The sequence below is a fragment of the Colobus angolensis genome, unplaced genomic scaffold (genome assembly GCF_000951035.1).
Source record: "Colobus angolensis palliatus isolate OR3802 unplaced genomic scaffold, Cang.pa_1.0 Scaffold109, whole genome shotgun sequence".
NCBI classification, from domain to species: domain Eukaryota; kingdom Metazoa; phylum Chordata; class Mammalia; order Primates; family Cercopithecidae; genus Colobus; species Colobus angolensis.
Window position 1 is genome coordinate 150,129 of NW_012111919.1, and position 14,921 is coordinate 165,049.

The window sequence follows — 14,921 nt, forward strand, 5'->3', positions numbered from 1 at the left end:
AGAAAGAAAATGAAGACTCGTGACAATTTAGTCAATTCTTCAATGTGGAAAGGTTTCTTGGCCAGGCCTGGTGGCTTATGCCTGTAATCGCAGCACTTTGGGAAGCCAAGGTGGGAGGATCTCTTGAGGTTAGGAACTCAAGACAAGCCTGGGCAAAATAGCAAGACCCAATCTGCACAAAAAAATTAAAAACTTATCTGGGCGTATTGGTGCACATTTGAAGTCTCAGCTACTCGGGAAGCTGGGAAGGGAGGATTGTATGAGCCCAGGAGTTAGTGGCTGCAGTGAGCCATGATCACACCACCACACCTGCCTGGGTGACATAGCGAGATCCTGACTCAGAAAAATAAAATTTAATTTTAAAAAGTAAAAAAGGCAAGGCATAGTGGTTTATGCCAGTAATCCCAGCATTTTGGGAGACGAAGTGGAGAGAATTGCTTGAATCCAGGATTTTGAGTATGTAGTCACGCCACTGCACTCCAGCCTGGGCAACATGGTGCAACTTAGTCTCTACAAAAAATACAAAAATTATTCAGGCATGGTGGTGCATGCCTGTAGTCCCAGCTACTCAGTTGACTGAGATGGGAGGATCACCTGAGCCTGGGAGGTCCGGGCTGCAGTGAGCTGTGATTGCACCACTGCCCTCCAGCCTGGGTTACAGAGCGAGACCCTGTCTCAAAAAAAAAAAAAAAGTTTCAGGATGGGCACGATGGCTAACACCTATAATCCCAACATTTTGGGAGCCTGAGGTGGAAAGATTTCTTGAGCCCAGGAATTCAATACCATCCTGGGCAACGTATTGAGACCTCATCTCTACGAAAATTTTAAAAATTAGCCAGGGATGGTGATACATGCCTGTAGTCCTAGCTACTTGGGAGACTGAGGCAGAAAGATTGCTTGAGCCCTGGAGGACAGGGCTACAGTGAGCTGTGATCACACCACTGTACCACTGCAGCCTACATGATAAAACAAGAGCCTGTCTCAAAAAAAAAAAAAAAAGTGGTCGTTCATGGTGGCTCAAGTCTGTAATCCTAGCACTTTGGGAGGCCAAGGTGGGCACATCACCTGAGGTCAGGAGTTAAGACCAGCCTGGCCAACATGGTGAAACCCCATCTCTACTAAAAAGACAAAAAATTAGCTGGGTGTAGTGGCGGGCACCTGTTGTCCCAGCTACTCAGGAGGCCAAGGCAGGAGAATCACTTGAACCTGGGAGGCGGAGGTTGCAGTGAGCTGAGATCACGCCACTGCACTCCAGCCTGGGCAACAATAGTGAAACTCCGTCTCAAAAAAATAAAAAAAAAGAAAAGCTTTCTTCATGTAATAGGGTGTTCCTTGATTATCTCATAGCCTACCCACCACCCCCATCCAGGTGAAATACTGATGGCAGGGCACCAGATAACTCTTTGACTCATTCTTTTTTTTAAAGACAGAGTCTCACTCCACCCAGGCTGTTCACGGGTTCAGTTGATTCTCTTGCCTCAGCCTCCTGAGTAGCTGGGATTACAAGCGCCTTCCACCGTGCCTGGCTAATTTTTGTCTTTTTAGTGGAGACGGGGTTTCACCATATTGGCCAGGCTGGTCTTGAACTCCTGACCTCAGGTGATCTGCCCGCCTCAGCTGGGATTACAGGTGTGAGCCACTGTGCCCGGCCAACTCATTCTTTTTAAAAGATAAATTCATTTATTTATTTACTTGAGATAGGGTGTTGCTTTGTTGCCCAGGCTGTAGTGCAGTGGTGTGATTATAGCTCACTACAGCCTTGAACTCCTGGGCTCAAGTGATTCTCCCACTTCAGCCTCCCAAGTAGCTGGGACTACAGGTGTGCACCACCATGTTTTTTTTGTAGCAAAGGGGTCTCACTCTGTTACCCAGGATGGTCTTAAATTCCTGGACTCAAGCCATCCTCTGCCCTGTCCTCCCAAAGTGCTGGAATTACAGGCATACGCTATCGTGCCTGGCCAGAAAATTATTTTTAAATATTTTTAGAGATGGGGTCTTACGGTTGCCTAGGCTGGAGTATGATAACACCATCATAGCTCACTGTAACCTTGAACTCCTAGGCTCAAGCAATCCTCCTGTTTCAGCCTTACATGTAGCTAGGACTACAGGTGCGCACCACCATGCCCAGCTAACTTTTAAAATTTTTTGTAGAGATGAGGTCTCCCTATGTTGCCTAGACTGGTCTTGAACTCCTGGCCTCAAGCAGTCCTTCTTCCTTGGCCTCTCAAAGTGTTGGAATTGCAGGCATAAGCCATCTTGCCTGGTCTTTTATTTGTTCTTAAATAAACTTATTCCTTGACTCATCCTTACAAAAATAGATGTTAACATTAAGTATGCCTCTTCACTTTGGTCTAAATTTTGTAGTATCTGGCAGCTCTTTTTTGTAGTATATTCTAAGGAAGTTGTATCCCTTTCCTAGATTCATAATAGACAAATTTTTCTCTTTCTCCTTTTTTGAGGTGTGTATATGTCTGTGTGTGTGTGTTTCATTTCATTGGGTTTCAGAGACAGAGGTTAAATAATTATACATTCACTGCTTCATCCTTACAAGAACATATATGAGCTTTAAATTAGATAATTATATATAGCATTTAGTATAGTGCTTGGCACATAGTTAGCATTTAATAAATGGAAGCTTTATGGCCAGGCACGGTGGCTCACACCTGTAATCCCAGCACTTTGGGAAGCTGAGGTGGGTGGATCACCTGAGGTCAGGAGTTTGAGACCAGCCTGGCCCACGTGGTGAAACCTCATCTCTACTAAAAATACAAAAATTAGCTGGGCATGGGGGCACGTGCCTGTAATTCCAACTACTCGGGAGGCTGAGGCAGGAGAATTGCTTGAACCCAGGAGGTAGAGGTTGTAGTTAGCCAAGATCATGCCATTACACTCCAGCCTGGGTGACGAGCGAAACTCTATCAAAAAAAAAAAAGGAAGCTTTGTTTACTTGTTTGTCTGCTTCACCAAAATGTAAGTTCCATGAGGGCAGGGACCTTGTCTGTCTTGCTTATTGTCATATCACCAGTTTCTTTTTTTGTTTTTAATTTTTTAATTTAAACAAAATTTTTTTTTGCTAGAGAAGGGGTCTTGCTGTGTTGCCCAGGCTAGCCTCAAACTCCTAAGCTCAAGCTGTCTTCCTGCCTCAGCTTCCCAAAGTGTTGGGATTGCAGGTGTGAGCCACCGCACCTGGCTCGTTACCAGTTTCCAGAACAGTGCCTAACATATAGAAGGTGCTTAGTAAATATTGTTGAATGAGTGAATAATCAGGGAACTTGGGTATGGGTGTGAGAATGAGGGGAGAAAAGATGGGGAAACAAAAATCTGAGCTAGTACAAATAGTTTCTGTCTTCTACTCATTTGTATGTCTCTGTATGCAGGGGCAGCCATTTTGGGGTGTGCTGATGGATACCTGCGGGGTCGGCTATGTTGCCCTGGGGGAGGCCGGCCCCGTGGGGAACATGACTGTGGTAGACTCTCCTGGACAAGATGTGCTAAATCAGCTTGATGTCAAGACCTCTTCAGAAATGACCAGTGCAGAGGCTTCCATAGAGATGTCATTACCTACCCCTTTGCCTGGATTTGAGGATTCTCCTGATCAGAGGAGGCTCCCTTCAGAGCAGGAAAGCCTCTCCAGACTGGAACAGCAAGGTATGTACCTTGTCCTCTTATCTTTTTATTCCCCATGCCGAGCTTAAGATGAAAGAGAGCAGGTTGAGCTCATAGGATCTTACAAACCTGGGTACAGGGTAATCTTTTCCAAAGAGGTTTGAGTTCTGGTTCCATCTCACAGACCCATATTCTTCTCTACAGATCTTTCTTCAGAGATGTCAAAGGTCTCAAAGCCTAGGGCCTCAAAGCCTGGCCGGAAGAGAGGTGGTAGGACACGAAAAGGCCCCAAAAGGCCCCAACAGCCTAATCCTCCATCAGCCCCTCTGGTTCCTGGTCTCTTAGATCAGTCCAACCCTCTGTCCACCCCCATGCCTAAGAAACGAGGTCGAAAGTCCAAGGCAGAGCTGCTACTGCTGAAGTTGTCAAAAGACCTAGAGCGGCCAGAATCTCCATCTCCAAAGAGGCCCCCTGAGGACTTTGAGACCCCTTCTGGGGAACGACCCCGCCGAAGGGCTGCCCAAGTGTAAGGATTGTGGGGCACAGCTTGGTGGAGGGGGGTTGGGCGAAGGGATCAGGGTGGGGCAGATGTTGGAGAGATGAGACGACTGTGATGAGGTATTAGGTAAGCAGGGGTGGTATCTGGATTCTAGGGACTTCAGCAGTCCTTTAGGCTCTTAACCACAGCACTATTAATGGTACGTATTGCTAACTTGGTTTATCTAAGAATTACTTTCTATACTTTATGTCCAGTGCCATTTTTCACAAACTACCCAGCTCTTTATTGCTGTTTTACTGTCCAGTATATGTCAATATATATGTGCTGTTCCATTTTTTCTCTTGCCCTCTGTGTTCTTTGACTGTGGTGGAATGAAAAATGCATTGAACTCGGAGTGAGAAGACCTGGGTTCAGATTCCACATTTGTTATCTGAGTCATCTCGGCCAAGTTACATAACTTAGATTTCTGGTTTTTCATCTTCCAAGGGGGAAGGGGAAATTAATAGAGTTAATTGGTTAATCATGGGGTTATTGGGAGGATCCATGGAGATAAAAATCAACCATGTCTGGAAACGTGGGTTCTCAGTTATATGTGAGAATGGCTCTGACTCTGCCCTGTCCCACAGGGCACTTCTGTATCTTCAGGAACTGGCTGAAGAGCTCTCAACAGCCTTGCCTGCTCCTGTGTCCTGTCCTGAGGGCCCCAAGGTGAGCAGCCCCACCAAACCGAAGAAGATCCGGCAGCCAGCAGCCTGTCCAGGTGAAGAGGTGGATGGTGCTCCACGGGATGAAGACTTTTTTCTCCAGGTTGAGGCTGAAGATGTGGAAGAAAGTGAGGGCCCAAGTGAGAGCTCGTCTGAACCTGAGCCTGCAGTGCCCCGAAGCACCCCACGAGGATCTACTTCAGGGGTAACCTCAATGGACAAGAAAGTGAATGGGGACATAGTAGGATTTTAGGGGACCAGCAAGGTACTGAGAAAGGAAAGAAAGCTTTGACTTGGTAACTATAATAGACAAAACGGGTTAAAGAAAAAAGGGTCAATTTCAAAAACAGTTGGCATATTAGGGAGAGCACAGAAGGGGTACGGTAAACAAGATTATTCATTCATATATTGAGTGTCTATTCTCTGTTAGGAAACACAAATATAAATAAGACAGTGTCCTGCCTTACAAGTTCACAGTGCAATCAGCACTACCCCAGGAGTGAACAAAATGATTTAGGCATATAGAGGAAGGGTAATTAACTGCTTAGGCCTCACAGAGGAATGATAGTTGAATTGCTTCTTGAAGGATAAGTAGAAGTTTGCCAGAGGGGATGGTTTTCTCAGAAATTGGTTATGGCTGGAGCATAGAGCCTGGAGTAAAGTTGTAGGCGAGATTAAACTGGAGAAGATGAAAGGACATTGACCAATAGGAACCAACAAAGATTGTTTTTGTTTATGGGTTTTTTGTGTGTGTGTGTGGTAAAATGTATATAACATAAAATTTGCTATTTTAACCATTTAAAAATACACAATTCAGGCCGGGCATGGTGGCTAATGCCTGTAATCCCAGCACTTTGGGAGGCTGAGGCGTGTGGATCACCCGAGGTCAGGAGTTTGAAACCAGCCTGACCAATATAGTGAAACTCTGTTTCTACTAAAAATACAAAAATTAGCCAGGCATGGTGGCGCGCACCTGTAGTCCCCGCTACTCGGGAGGCTAAGAAAGGAGAATCACTTGAACCCAGGAGGCAGAGGGTTGCAGTGAGCTGAGATCGACTACTGCACTCCAACCTGGGTAAGACAGCGAGACTCCATCTCAAAAAAAAAAAACAAAACACAGTTCAGTTGTACAGAAACTCTACAACGAACGTTTTTAAGTAGAAAAATAACATCAGGTAGGAAAATAGGTCAAATTAGAGTTGACAGAAGACAGTTTTGCTGGGCACGGTGGCTCACGCCTATAATCCCAGCACTTTGGGAGGCCAAGGCAGGCGGATCACGAGGTCAAGAGTTCGAGACCAGCTTGGCCGACGTAGTGAAACCCCGTTTCTACTAAAAATAAAAATAAATTAGCTGGGTGTGGTGGTGCATACCTGTAATCCCAGCTACTCAGGAGGCTAAGGCAGGAGAATTGCTTGAACCCAGGAGGTGGAGGTTGCAGTGAGCTGAGATTGCGCCATTGCACTCCAGCCTGGGCAGCAGTGTGAAACTCCTTGTCAAAAAAAAAAAAAAAGACAGTTTCCATTATCCAGGTAAGAGATAGTGAGGTCCTAAATCAAGCAGTGAAGGAAGAGAAGAGCAGGGAGGGGGCAGATTCAAGACATATGTAAAAGGCCAGGCGCAGTGGCTCACACCTGTAATCCAAGCACTTTGGGAGGCCAAGGCAGGTAGATCACTTGAGGCCAGGGGTTTGAGACCAGCTTGACCAACATAGTGAAACTCTGTCTCTACTAGAAATACAAAAATAATTAGCTGGGTGTGGTGGCATGCACCTGTAGTCCCAGCTACTTGGGAGGCTGAGGCAGGAGAATCACTTGAACCCAGGAGGCAGAGGTTTCGATGAGCTGAGATCACGTCATTGCACTCCAGCCAGACTCTGTCTTTAAAAAAAAAAAAAAAAAAGATATGTAAGATACTTTTTTATTTTTTATTTTTGTAATTCTTTTGTTTCTGTGTTCTCTCACAGAATGGAATACATAAGAGAGTTAACAGTATTTGGGAATTGAAGGGAGGGAGGAAGTTGAATAGCAGCTTCCAGCTTAAATGGTGGCATCATGCATTGAACCTGGGAACATGGAAAGGGTGAAGAATGTGGGAGGGGCAAAGGTGCGGAGGGAAGAAGATGAATTCACTTTCTTTTTTCCTTTTTTTTTTGAAACAGAGTCTTGCTCTGTTGCCCAGGCTGGAGTGAGTGGAGCGATCTCAGCTCATGGCAACCTCTGCCTCCTGGGTTCAAGCGATTCTCCTGCCTCAGCTTCCCAAGTAGCTGAGATTACAGGCACGCGCCACCATGCTCAGCTAACTTTTGTATTTTTAGTAGAGATGGGGTTTTGCCGTGTTGGCCAGGCTGGTCTTGAATTCTTGACCTCAGGTATCTGCCTGCCTCAGCCTCCCAAAGTGCTGGGATTACAGGTGTGAACCACCACACCTGGCAGAATTCACTTTCTGACATGTTGAGTTTGAGGTGCCCATGGGCCATGAGCCATTCTGCTGGAGATGTCTGGTCACCAGTTGCATATATGAGACCAGTGCCTTACTTGCCTCATGTGCGACATTTAAGGGAGAACAGAAACCCTCAGTAATAAAGATAAATGCTATTTTGATGCAACATTTTAAAAAATCAAATCAATGCAACAAATCATGGGTATTTTGTTCCATGATGAACAAAATATCAAAATTTTAAATAAAGACAGGAACTTTAACTGATTACTGTTTTTTTTCCATTTGCCTCATGCTCTAATATGACTTGCCACAACACTGTCTAGAACTTGTAGAGAAGTTGAGACCGAGTCAGGTTTACATTACGGAGATGTAAACTTGATAATCAGGCATAAAGATAGTAGTCAAACTGGATTCGGTGGTATGCATTTGTACTTTGAGCTACTCAGGAGGCTGAGGCAGGAGGAGTTTTTGAGCCCAGGAGTTGATGTCTGGCATGGACAACATAGCAAGACCATGTCTCTCAATTTTTAAAAAGGCCAGGTGTGGTGGCTCACACCTGTAATCCCAGCACTTTGGGAGGCCGAGGGGGAAGGATCGCTTGAGCCTAGGAGTTCAAAATCAGTCTGGGCCATGGAGAAACCTTGTCTCTACAAAATAATACAAAAATATTAACCAGGTGTGGTGCGCTGTGCCTGTAGTCCCAGCTACTCAGGAGGCAGAGGTGAGAGGATTGCTTGAGTCCAGGAGGCAGAGGCTGGGGCTGCAGTGAGCCAAGATCACGCCACTGCACTCCAGCCTGGGTGACAGAGTGAGACCCTGTCTCAAAAACAAAAACAAAAACAAATAAAAAGATAGTAGTCAAAGCTATGGGACATGAGATGAGATTACTAGGAGTGTGTCAGTGTCTGTCTGTCTGTGGAAGGGGGCGAGAAGACGACAGGAACTCTGGGGAATACCATCATCGAGGAGACCTGTCAAGAAGGGAGAGCATGTGAAGGAATATTAGAGAGGGGAGAGGAGTAAGGGAGACTATTCCATAGGGCGGGAGTTTCAAGAGGCATAAGGGAAGTCCTCTGAATCAAATGCCATGGAAATGTTGAAGAAGCTGAACAGAAAATAGGTAACAGATTTTGCATTTTTGATGGAGGAGTAGTGCAGAAGGTAAAGAAGTCATATGGCCGGGCGCGGTGGCTCAACCCTGTAATCCCAGCACTTTGGAAGGCCGAGATGGGCGGATCACTAGGTCAGGAGATCGAGACCATCCTGGCTAACACGGTGAAACCCCGTCTCTATTAAAAATATAAAAATACAAAAAACTAGCCAGGCGAGGTGGCGGGCGCCTGTAGTCCCAGCTACTCGGGAGGCTGAGGCAGGAGAATGACGGGAACCCGGGAGGCGGAGCTTGCAGTGAGCTGAGATCCGGCCACTGCACTCCAGCCTGGGCAACAGAGTGAGACTCTGTCTTTAAAAAAAAAAAAAAAAAGTCATTATAACGGTTGAAACACAAATCTTTTAAGATGCTGATAGGGCAGTGATTGGAGGGGGAGGTATTACCAAAGAAGATAAAAACTGGAAAAGAGCTGTCTCTGGGACTTTCTCTAACCTGTAGAATTCGCTTCCTTACATTTTCTTCAATTTGATCCTCAGAAGCAGAAGCCACACTGCCGGGGAATGGCTCCCAATGGCTTACCAAATCACATCATGGCTCCTGTTTGGAAGTGCCTCCATCTCACCAAGGACTTGTGAGACTTGGGGACTGGGGGCTGGGGATAATGAAGGGGTGGTAGAGGAGTGCAGGGACGGTATTGAAGTGGGGCTGTGGGAAAGACAAGCAGTCATGGGGGATACTGTGATGACACTCATTACTAAAAAGCACTGCTCTAGAGGCAAGAGCTCTAGAACTAACTGAAGTGAAATAAAATGAAAGGCTCTGTTTCTCAGCTGCACTAGCCACATTTTAGGTGCCCAGTAGCTAATTGGAGCTAGCAGCTGGCATATTGGGCAGCACAGATAATAGATCATTTCCATCCCCACAGAAAGTTTTATTGGACTGTGCTGCTCTAGAATCCCTCTCCTCCTTCATTAATGCTGCTCCTTTTTCTCCAGCCGAGAGCAGAAACATTCATACTGGGAGTTTGCTGAATGGATTCCTTTAGCCTGGAAGTGGCACTTGTTATCTGAGCTGTAAGTTGAAGCAGCATCTCTGAAGCTTAGGAAGGGTGACACCACTGGAGACGAAAGGGTGACAGAGGCTCTATAATGGGAACCCTGGGATGGGTGAAACACTTCCAAATTTAAACTGTTCCCTTTGCCTTCCCCCAGTGAGGCCGCTCCCTACCTGCCCCAGGAGGAGAAGTCTCCATTGTTTTCTGTACAACGTGAAGGACTACCTGAAGATGGCACCCTCTACCGAATAAACAGGTGAAGATTGCACATCCGCCCTTTTTTCTGATTCTGGAGCCAGAAACAAGAAAAATGAATGTTGAAAGAGATGACAGATAAGTCCTGTCCTTCCCTTGATGCTGGTCGATTTGCTCCCAAGAATAAGAGTGCTGGCTAGAGCTGGTCAGTCCTCTCTGATTTGTAGTGTTCATTACTGCTGGCAGGCTGAGGGAAGCTAGAGAGATTTAGGGGCCAAAGCAGTTCACAAGGTCACATTTACTCAGATAGACCTGGACAGACTAGCCTTAGGGAAAATACTATAGTATTCCAGAATGAACAGCCCTGAAGATGAGCTGGAGCTAGACAGACTTTGGAGGCTGGGCGTGGTGGCTCACGCCTGTAATCCCAGCACTTTGGGAGGCCAAAAAGGGAGGATTACTTGAGCCCACGAGTTCGAGACCAACCTAGGCAACATAGCAAGATCCCTATCTCTACAAAAAATTTTAAAATTAGTGGGATATGGTGGCATGTGCTACTCCAGAGGCTGAGGTGGGATAACCACTTGAGCCTGGGAGGTCAAGGCTGCAGATCATGCCACTGCACTCCATCCTGGGTGACAGATCCTGTCTCAAATAATAATAATATAAGACAGACTTTGGGAAGGAAAGGAGGAAGATACAAGTGGTAGCCAAGGACTGTTCTCACTTGTAAACTGTTTTTGATATTCAGGCTCTTGCTTGAGCCAGTTCATACTGGCTCTGGGTGGAGCTCCCATACAGTCCTCATTACCTTTCATTAATTCCTTTCTTCATCCCATCTTTGATTTTTCTCTAGATTTAGCTCGATCACAGCACATCCAGAGCGCTGGGATGTGTCCTTCTTCACGGGGGGACCGCTCTGGGCTCTGGACTGGTGCCCAGTGCCAGAGGGGGCAGGAGCCTCGCAATATGTGGCTCTTTTCTCCAGCTCTGACATGAATGAGACACACCCACTGAGCCAGCTTCATTCGGGTCCTGGGCTGCTCCAGCTCTGGGGCCTTGGGACCTTGCAGCAAGAAAGCTGGTGAGGTGGGGTTGGACACTGCCATGGGAGGGTGGTTGAGGACAGCAGGATGGGTTCTGGACAGGATAGGGGGAAGGGCTTGGATTGGGCTGAGACAAGGGGAGCTTACCTCTGGCAGCCCTACGTCGCTTCTTCCTACCCACCATTCCCACATGCTCTCTCTCTCCAGTCCTGGCAACAGGGCCCACTTTGTCTATGGGATTGCTTGTGACAACGGCTGCATCTGGGACCTCAAGTTCTGCCCTAGTGGAGCATGGGAACTTCCAGGCACCCCTCGGAAGGTACTTCCCAGTCAACTGTGGGATGGCCCTAGGACTCAAAGCCAGAACAAAGAGGCCCTGGGAATTCTTAGAGTTTAAGGAAGGAAAGTTGGAGTGTGGTGGATGGAGTTTTTCCAGCAAATCCATACAGTATTTTCAGGGACTAGAACCTCAAAGGTTTTCTGTGAGTCAGTTGAAGGCAGCAAGCCTCAGCACACCTTTTACCCTTTAGGCTCCTCTCCTGCCCCGGTTGGGTCTCTTGGCTCTGGCCTGCTCAGACGGGAAAGTACTACTATTCAGTCTACCCCATCCAGAGGCCCTGCTGGCTCAGCAACCCCCAGGTGAGTAGCACAGCAAGGAGAACGGGGCTGCTGTCGTGGTGGCCAGAGCATAGCAGGACCTATCTCCCTGGAAGCTCCCCTGGGCCAGTCTCTCTAGCACAAAGCCTTACTCAACCACACACACACCCTGCATTGTGACTCCAGTTTGTTCTCGAGCCTTCTCTCTTTTGCAGTCTTGCAGCTGTACTCTCTCTTTATCTCTCCTTCTTCCCTATTCTGTGCTCTCAGGACTTTCCCCCTGTTGCTGCCACAGGTAACTGGCTGTGTAAAGATCTGCTGAGGGCTTGGGCTGATGGATAGGGCCCATCTCCCCTGCCATACTCTTGTTCCCCCAATCCTGTTCTTAGCCTCTCCTGCCCTCACCACCACACAAACACAATCCCTTGTTCTAAAGAGAGGGATAGAATAGAGAGCTGAAGATGAGCAAGAGGAGGAAGAAGTCAGGAAAAGGCAGCTCTTATATGTTGAATTTATTTTTCATTAGTACTGAGTATTTAAAGAAGAGGGCACCCAGGTTGGAGCCCTGAGAAGTCCCATATGTGGTGGTCTTGTGGAGTGGGTTGAGGAGGTAATAGGAGGTCAGAAAGTAAAGATAGTAAATACAGACAGTTCTTTCAAGAAATTTCGCCGTGGGGCTGGGCATGGTGGCCCATGCCTTAATTCCAGTACTTTGCAAGGCCTAGGTGGTAGGATTGCTTGAGCCCTAGGAGTTTGAGACCAGCTGGGGCAATATAATGAGATGTCGTCTCTACAAAAAAATTTTAAAAAGTAGCCAAGCATAGTGATGCATGCCTGTAGTCCCAGCTACTTGGGAGGCCTAGGTGGGAGGATCACTTATGCCCGGGAGGTTGAGGCTGCAGTGAACTGAGATTGTGCCACTGCACTGTAGCCTGGGTGGCTTAGTGAGACCCTGTCTCAAAAAAAAAAAAAAAAAAAATTGGCTGTGAAGGGGAGCCAGTAACTGAGGGTGGTGGATTGCCTGAGTGTGGTCAGTAAAGAAAGGTTTTGTCCCCTTATTTGGATAGGAGACAGTAGGGCGTGTTCACATGGCAATATGGGAGTGACAGACTAGGGAGGGAACAAGTGGATGACACAGGAGGAAGGAGGATAACAGAATGAGCAGTGTTCTGGAAAAGGTGCTAGAGGATGAGGAGACAGTGGAGTGAAGGGATTGCTCTTCTGATAGGAGGAAGGATACTATCAGGTGTAACAGAAGGAAAGAAGATGGGAGCAGATAAAGGTAGGTTCATAAATTTCATGATGGAAAGATAAGGACTTTCTCAAAAAGGATAAGGGAACGTCACTATTCAAAGGATTGGTTGCTGATTTAAGAGCAAGGCCTGTGTCCACAGAGGAAGTCTACAGGAAAAAAAAAAAAAAGCGAGGCCTGGCTAGGCATGGTGGCTCACACTTATAATCCCAGCACTTTGGGAGGCTGAGGCAGGAGGATTGCTTGAGCCTAGGTGTTGGAGGCTGCAGTGAGCCATGATCATGCCACTGCACTCGGGCCTGGGTGACAGAGTAAGACCCACTGAGTCCTCGGGATCCATAGAGTTAGTTACTGCTCTTTTTCCCTCGCAGATGCAGTGAAGCCTGCCATATATAAGGTGAGTGAGGAACCTGCTACCTTAGCTGAGGCTCCATCTTCTTAGAGCCTCACCTTGCTGATTCCACAGTGAGTCTCCTTATACTTCTGAAAAATACCCTCATCCTGCTGGATTAAACATTGATTTGAGCTTTCATTCCAGTGTAGGTGTCCCTAACCCTGGTCCCATCTCTTCTTTCCCTGCAGGTACAATGTGTGGCAACTCTGCAGGTGGGGTCTATGCAAGCTACAGATCCCTCTGAGTGTGGTCAGTGCCTTAGCCTGGCCTGGATGCCTACCAGGCCCCACCAACACCTAGCTGCTGGATATTATAATGGTAAAAATACCAAAATAAAACATAAGGAACTATTGCTCTTTACATTTTTTATATATGCTTGTTTTTTGGTGGTTTCTTTGGTGGTTCAGTACTGGACATATAGTTAGAAATATTCAAGCAATGTAAAAAAAAATAGAAAGAAATAAGTCACTAGACTATTTCTACTCAGAAAAAAATTTAAGAGTAGATAGGCGCTGGGCTAGGCATGGTGGCTCATGCTTATAATCCCAGCACATTGGGGGGCTGAGGCAGGCAGATCACTTCAGGTCAGGAGTTCGAGACCAGCCTGGTCAACATAGCGAAACCCTGTCTCTACCAAAAAATACAAAAAATTAGCTCGGCATGGGGGCACACGCCTATAATCCCAGCTACTTGGGAGGCTGAGGCATGAGAACCCGGGAGGCAGAGTTTTCAGTGAGCCAAGATCCCACCCGTGCACTCCAGCCTAGGCAACAGAGTGAGATCCTGTGTGGAGAAAAAAAAACAAAAAAGTAGATGCCTGCCAGATGTGGTGGCTCATGCCTATAATCCCAGTACTTTGGGTGGCTGAAGTGGGAGGGAATCACTTGAGGCTGGGACTTCAAGAGCAGCTGGGCAACCTAGTGAGATCTCATCATTAAAAATAACATTTTTAGGCTGGGCGTGGTGGCTCACGCCTGTAATCTCACCACTTTGGGAGGCCGAGGCGGGCGGATTACGAGGTCAGGAGATCGAGACCATCTTGGCTAACACGGTGAAACCCTGCCTCTACTAAAAATACAAAAAATTAGCCGGGCACAGTGGCAGGCGCCTGTAGTCCCAGCTACCCGGGAGGCTGGGGCAGGAGAATGGCATGAACCCGGGAAGTGGAGTCTGCAGTGAGCTGAGATCACGTCACTGCACTCCAGCCTGGAGGACAGAGGGGGACTCTGTCTCAAAAAATATATATATATACTAAAAATAACATTTTTTTAAAATTAGAAAGTGAGGAGGAACATCCTTTCATGCAGTTCTTTTTTTTGAGACAGAGTCTTGCTCTGTCGCCCAGGCTGTAGTGCAGTGGCGTGATCTCGGCTCACTGCAAGTTCCACCTGGGTTCACGCCATTCTTCTGCCTCAGCCTCCTGAGTAGCTGGGACTACAGGCACCTGCCACCTTGCCCGGCTAGTTTTTCATAGTTTTTTAGTAGAGACGGGGTTTCGCCGTGTTAGCCAGAATGGTTTTGATCTCCTGACCTCGTGATCCGCCCGTCTCGGCCTCTCAAAGTGCTGGGATTACAGGCTTGAGCCACTGCGCCCAGCCTCATGCAGTTCTTTATGTATATATAAAAATAAAAAGATCAGAGGAAAGAAAGAGTTTTATAAAAATGGGATCAGCCAGGCATGGTGGCTCACACCTGTAATCCCGGCACTTTGAGAGGCTGAGGCAGGAGAATTGCAGCCCAGGAGTTGGAGACTGGGCAACATGGTGAAACCCTGTCTCTAACTAACTAGCTAACTAAATGAATAAAAAGGGGATCATACTGTGTAAGGTATTCTAAAATAAAATGTATTAAATTTAATTATATCTTAATTTTATAGAAGAAAAAGACAGTAAAGTCAGACTGAAATATTGGCTAAGCTCCTGATGAATGTTTCTTCACTATAAGCGACACTAGTTCCTCAAAGATACTTTTTGAGTTAAAAAGAAAAGACTATAAATAAATTATAAATTTATTTATAATAA

At 46.7% G+C, this 14,921-nt stretch overlaps 1 protein-coding gene and 1 long non-coding RNA gene across 3 annotated transcripts in view; one reads left to right on the top strand and one right to left on the bottom strand.

Annotated features, from left to right (window-relative positions):
* Nucleotides 1–14,921, top strand: part of GTF3C2 (general transcription factor IIIC, polypeptide 2, beta 110kDa) — a 34,246-nt gene that overhangs the window by 8,712 nt on the left and 10,613 nt on the right. For both annotated transcript variants that reach the window (XM_011949764.1, XM_011949757.1), the window contains 11 exons: nucleotides 3,378–3,648; nucleotides 3,811–4,132; nucleotides 4,732–5,014; nucleotides 8,899–8,993; nucleotides 9,358–9,435; nucleotides 9,574–9,672; nucleotides 10,468–10,695; nucleotides 10,865–10,976; nucleotides 11,188–11,296; nucleotides 12,878–12,903; nucleotides 13,089–13,218. In XM_011949764.1, coding sequence (XP_011805154.1) covers nucleotides 3,402–3,648; nucleotides 3,811–4,132; nucleotides 4,732–5,014; nucleotides 8,899–8,993; nucleotides 9,358–9,435; nucleotides 9,574–9,672; nucleotides 10,468–10,695; nucleotides 10,865–10,976; nucleotides 11,188–11,296; nucleotides 12,878–12,903; nucleotides 13,089–13,218 — 1,729 coding nt within the window. In that variant the 5' untranslated portion in view covers nucleotides 3,378–3,401. The remainder of the gene's footprint in view (nucleotides 1–3,377; nucleotides 3,649–3,810; nucleotides 4,133–4,731; nucleotides 5,015–8,898; nucleotides 8,994–9,357; nucleotides 9,436–9,573; nucleotides 9,673–10,467; nucleotides 10,696–10,864; nucleotides 10,977–11,187; nucleotides 11,297–12,877; nucleotides 12,904–13,088; nucleotides 13,219–14,921) is intronic.
* On the bottom strand, nucleotides 9,114–11,373 carry LOC105517258. Its single transcript, XR_001002645.1, has 4 exons — nucleotides 11,174–11,373; nucleotides 10,423–10,601; nucleotides 9,590–9,705; nucleotides 9,114–9,479 (listed from the first exon to the last, which is right to left on the bottom strand). It is a non-coding gene; the product is annotated as an uncharacterized LOC105517258 (long non-coding RNA).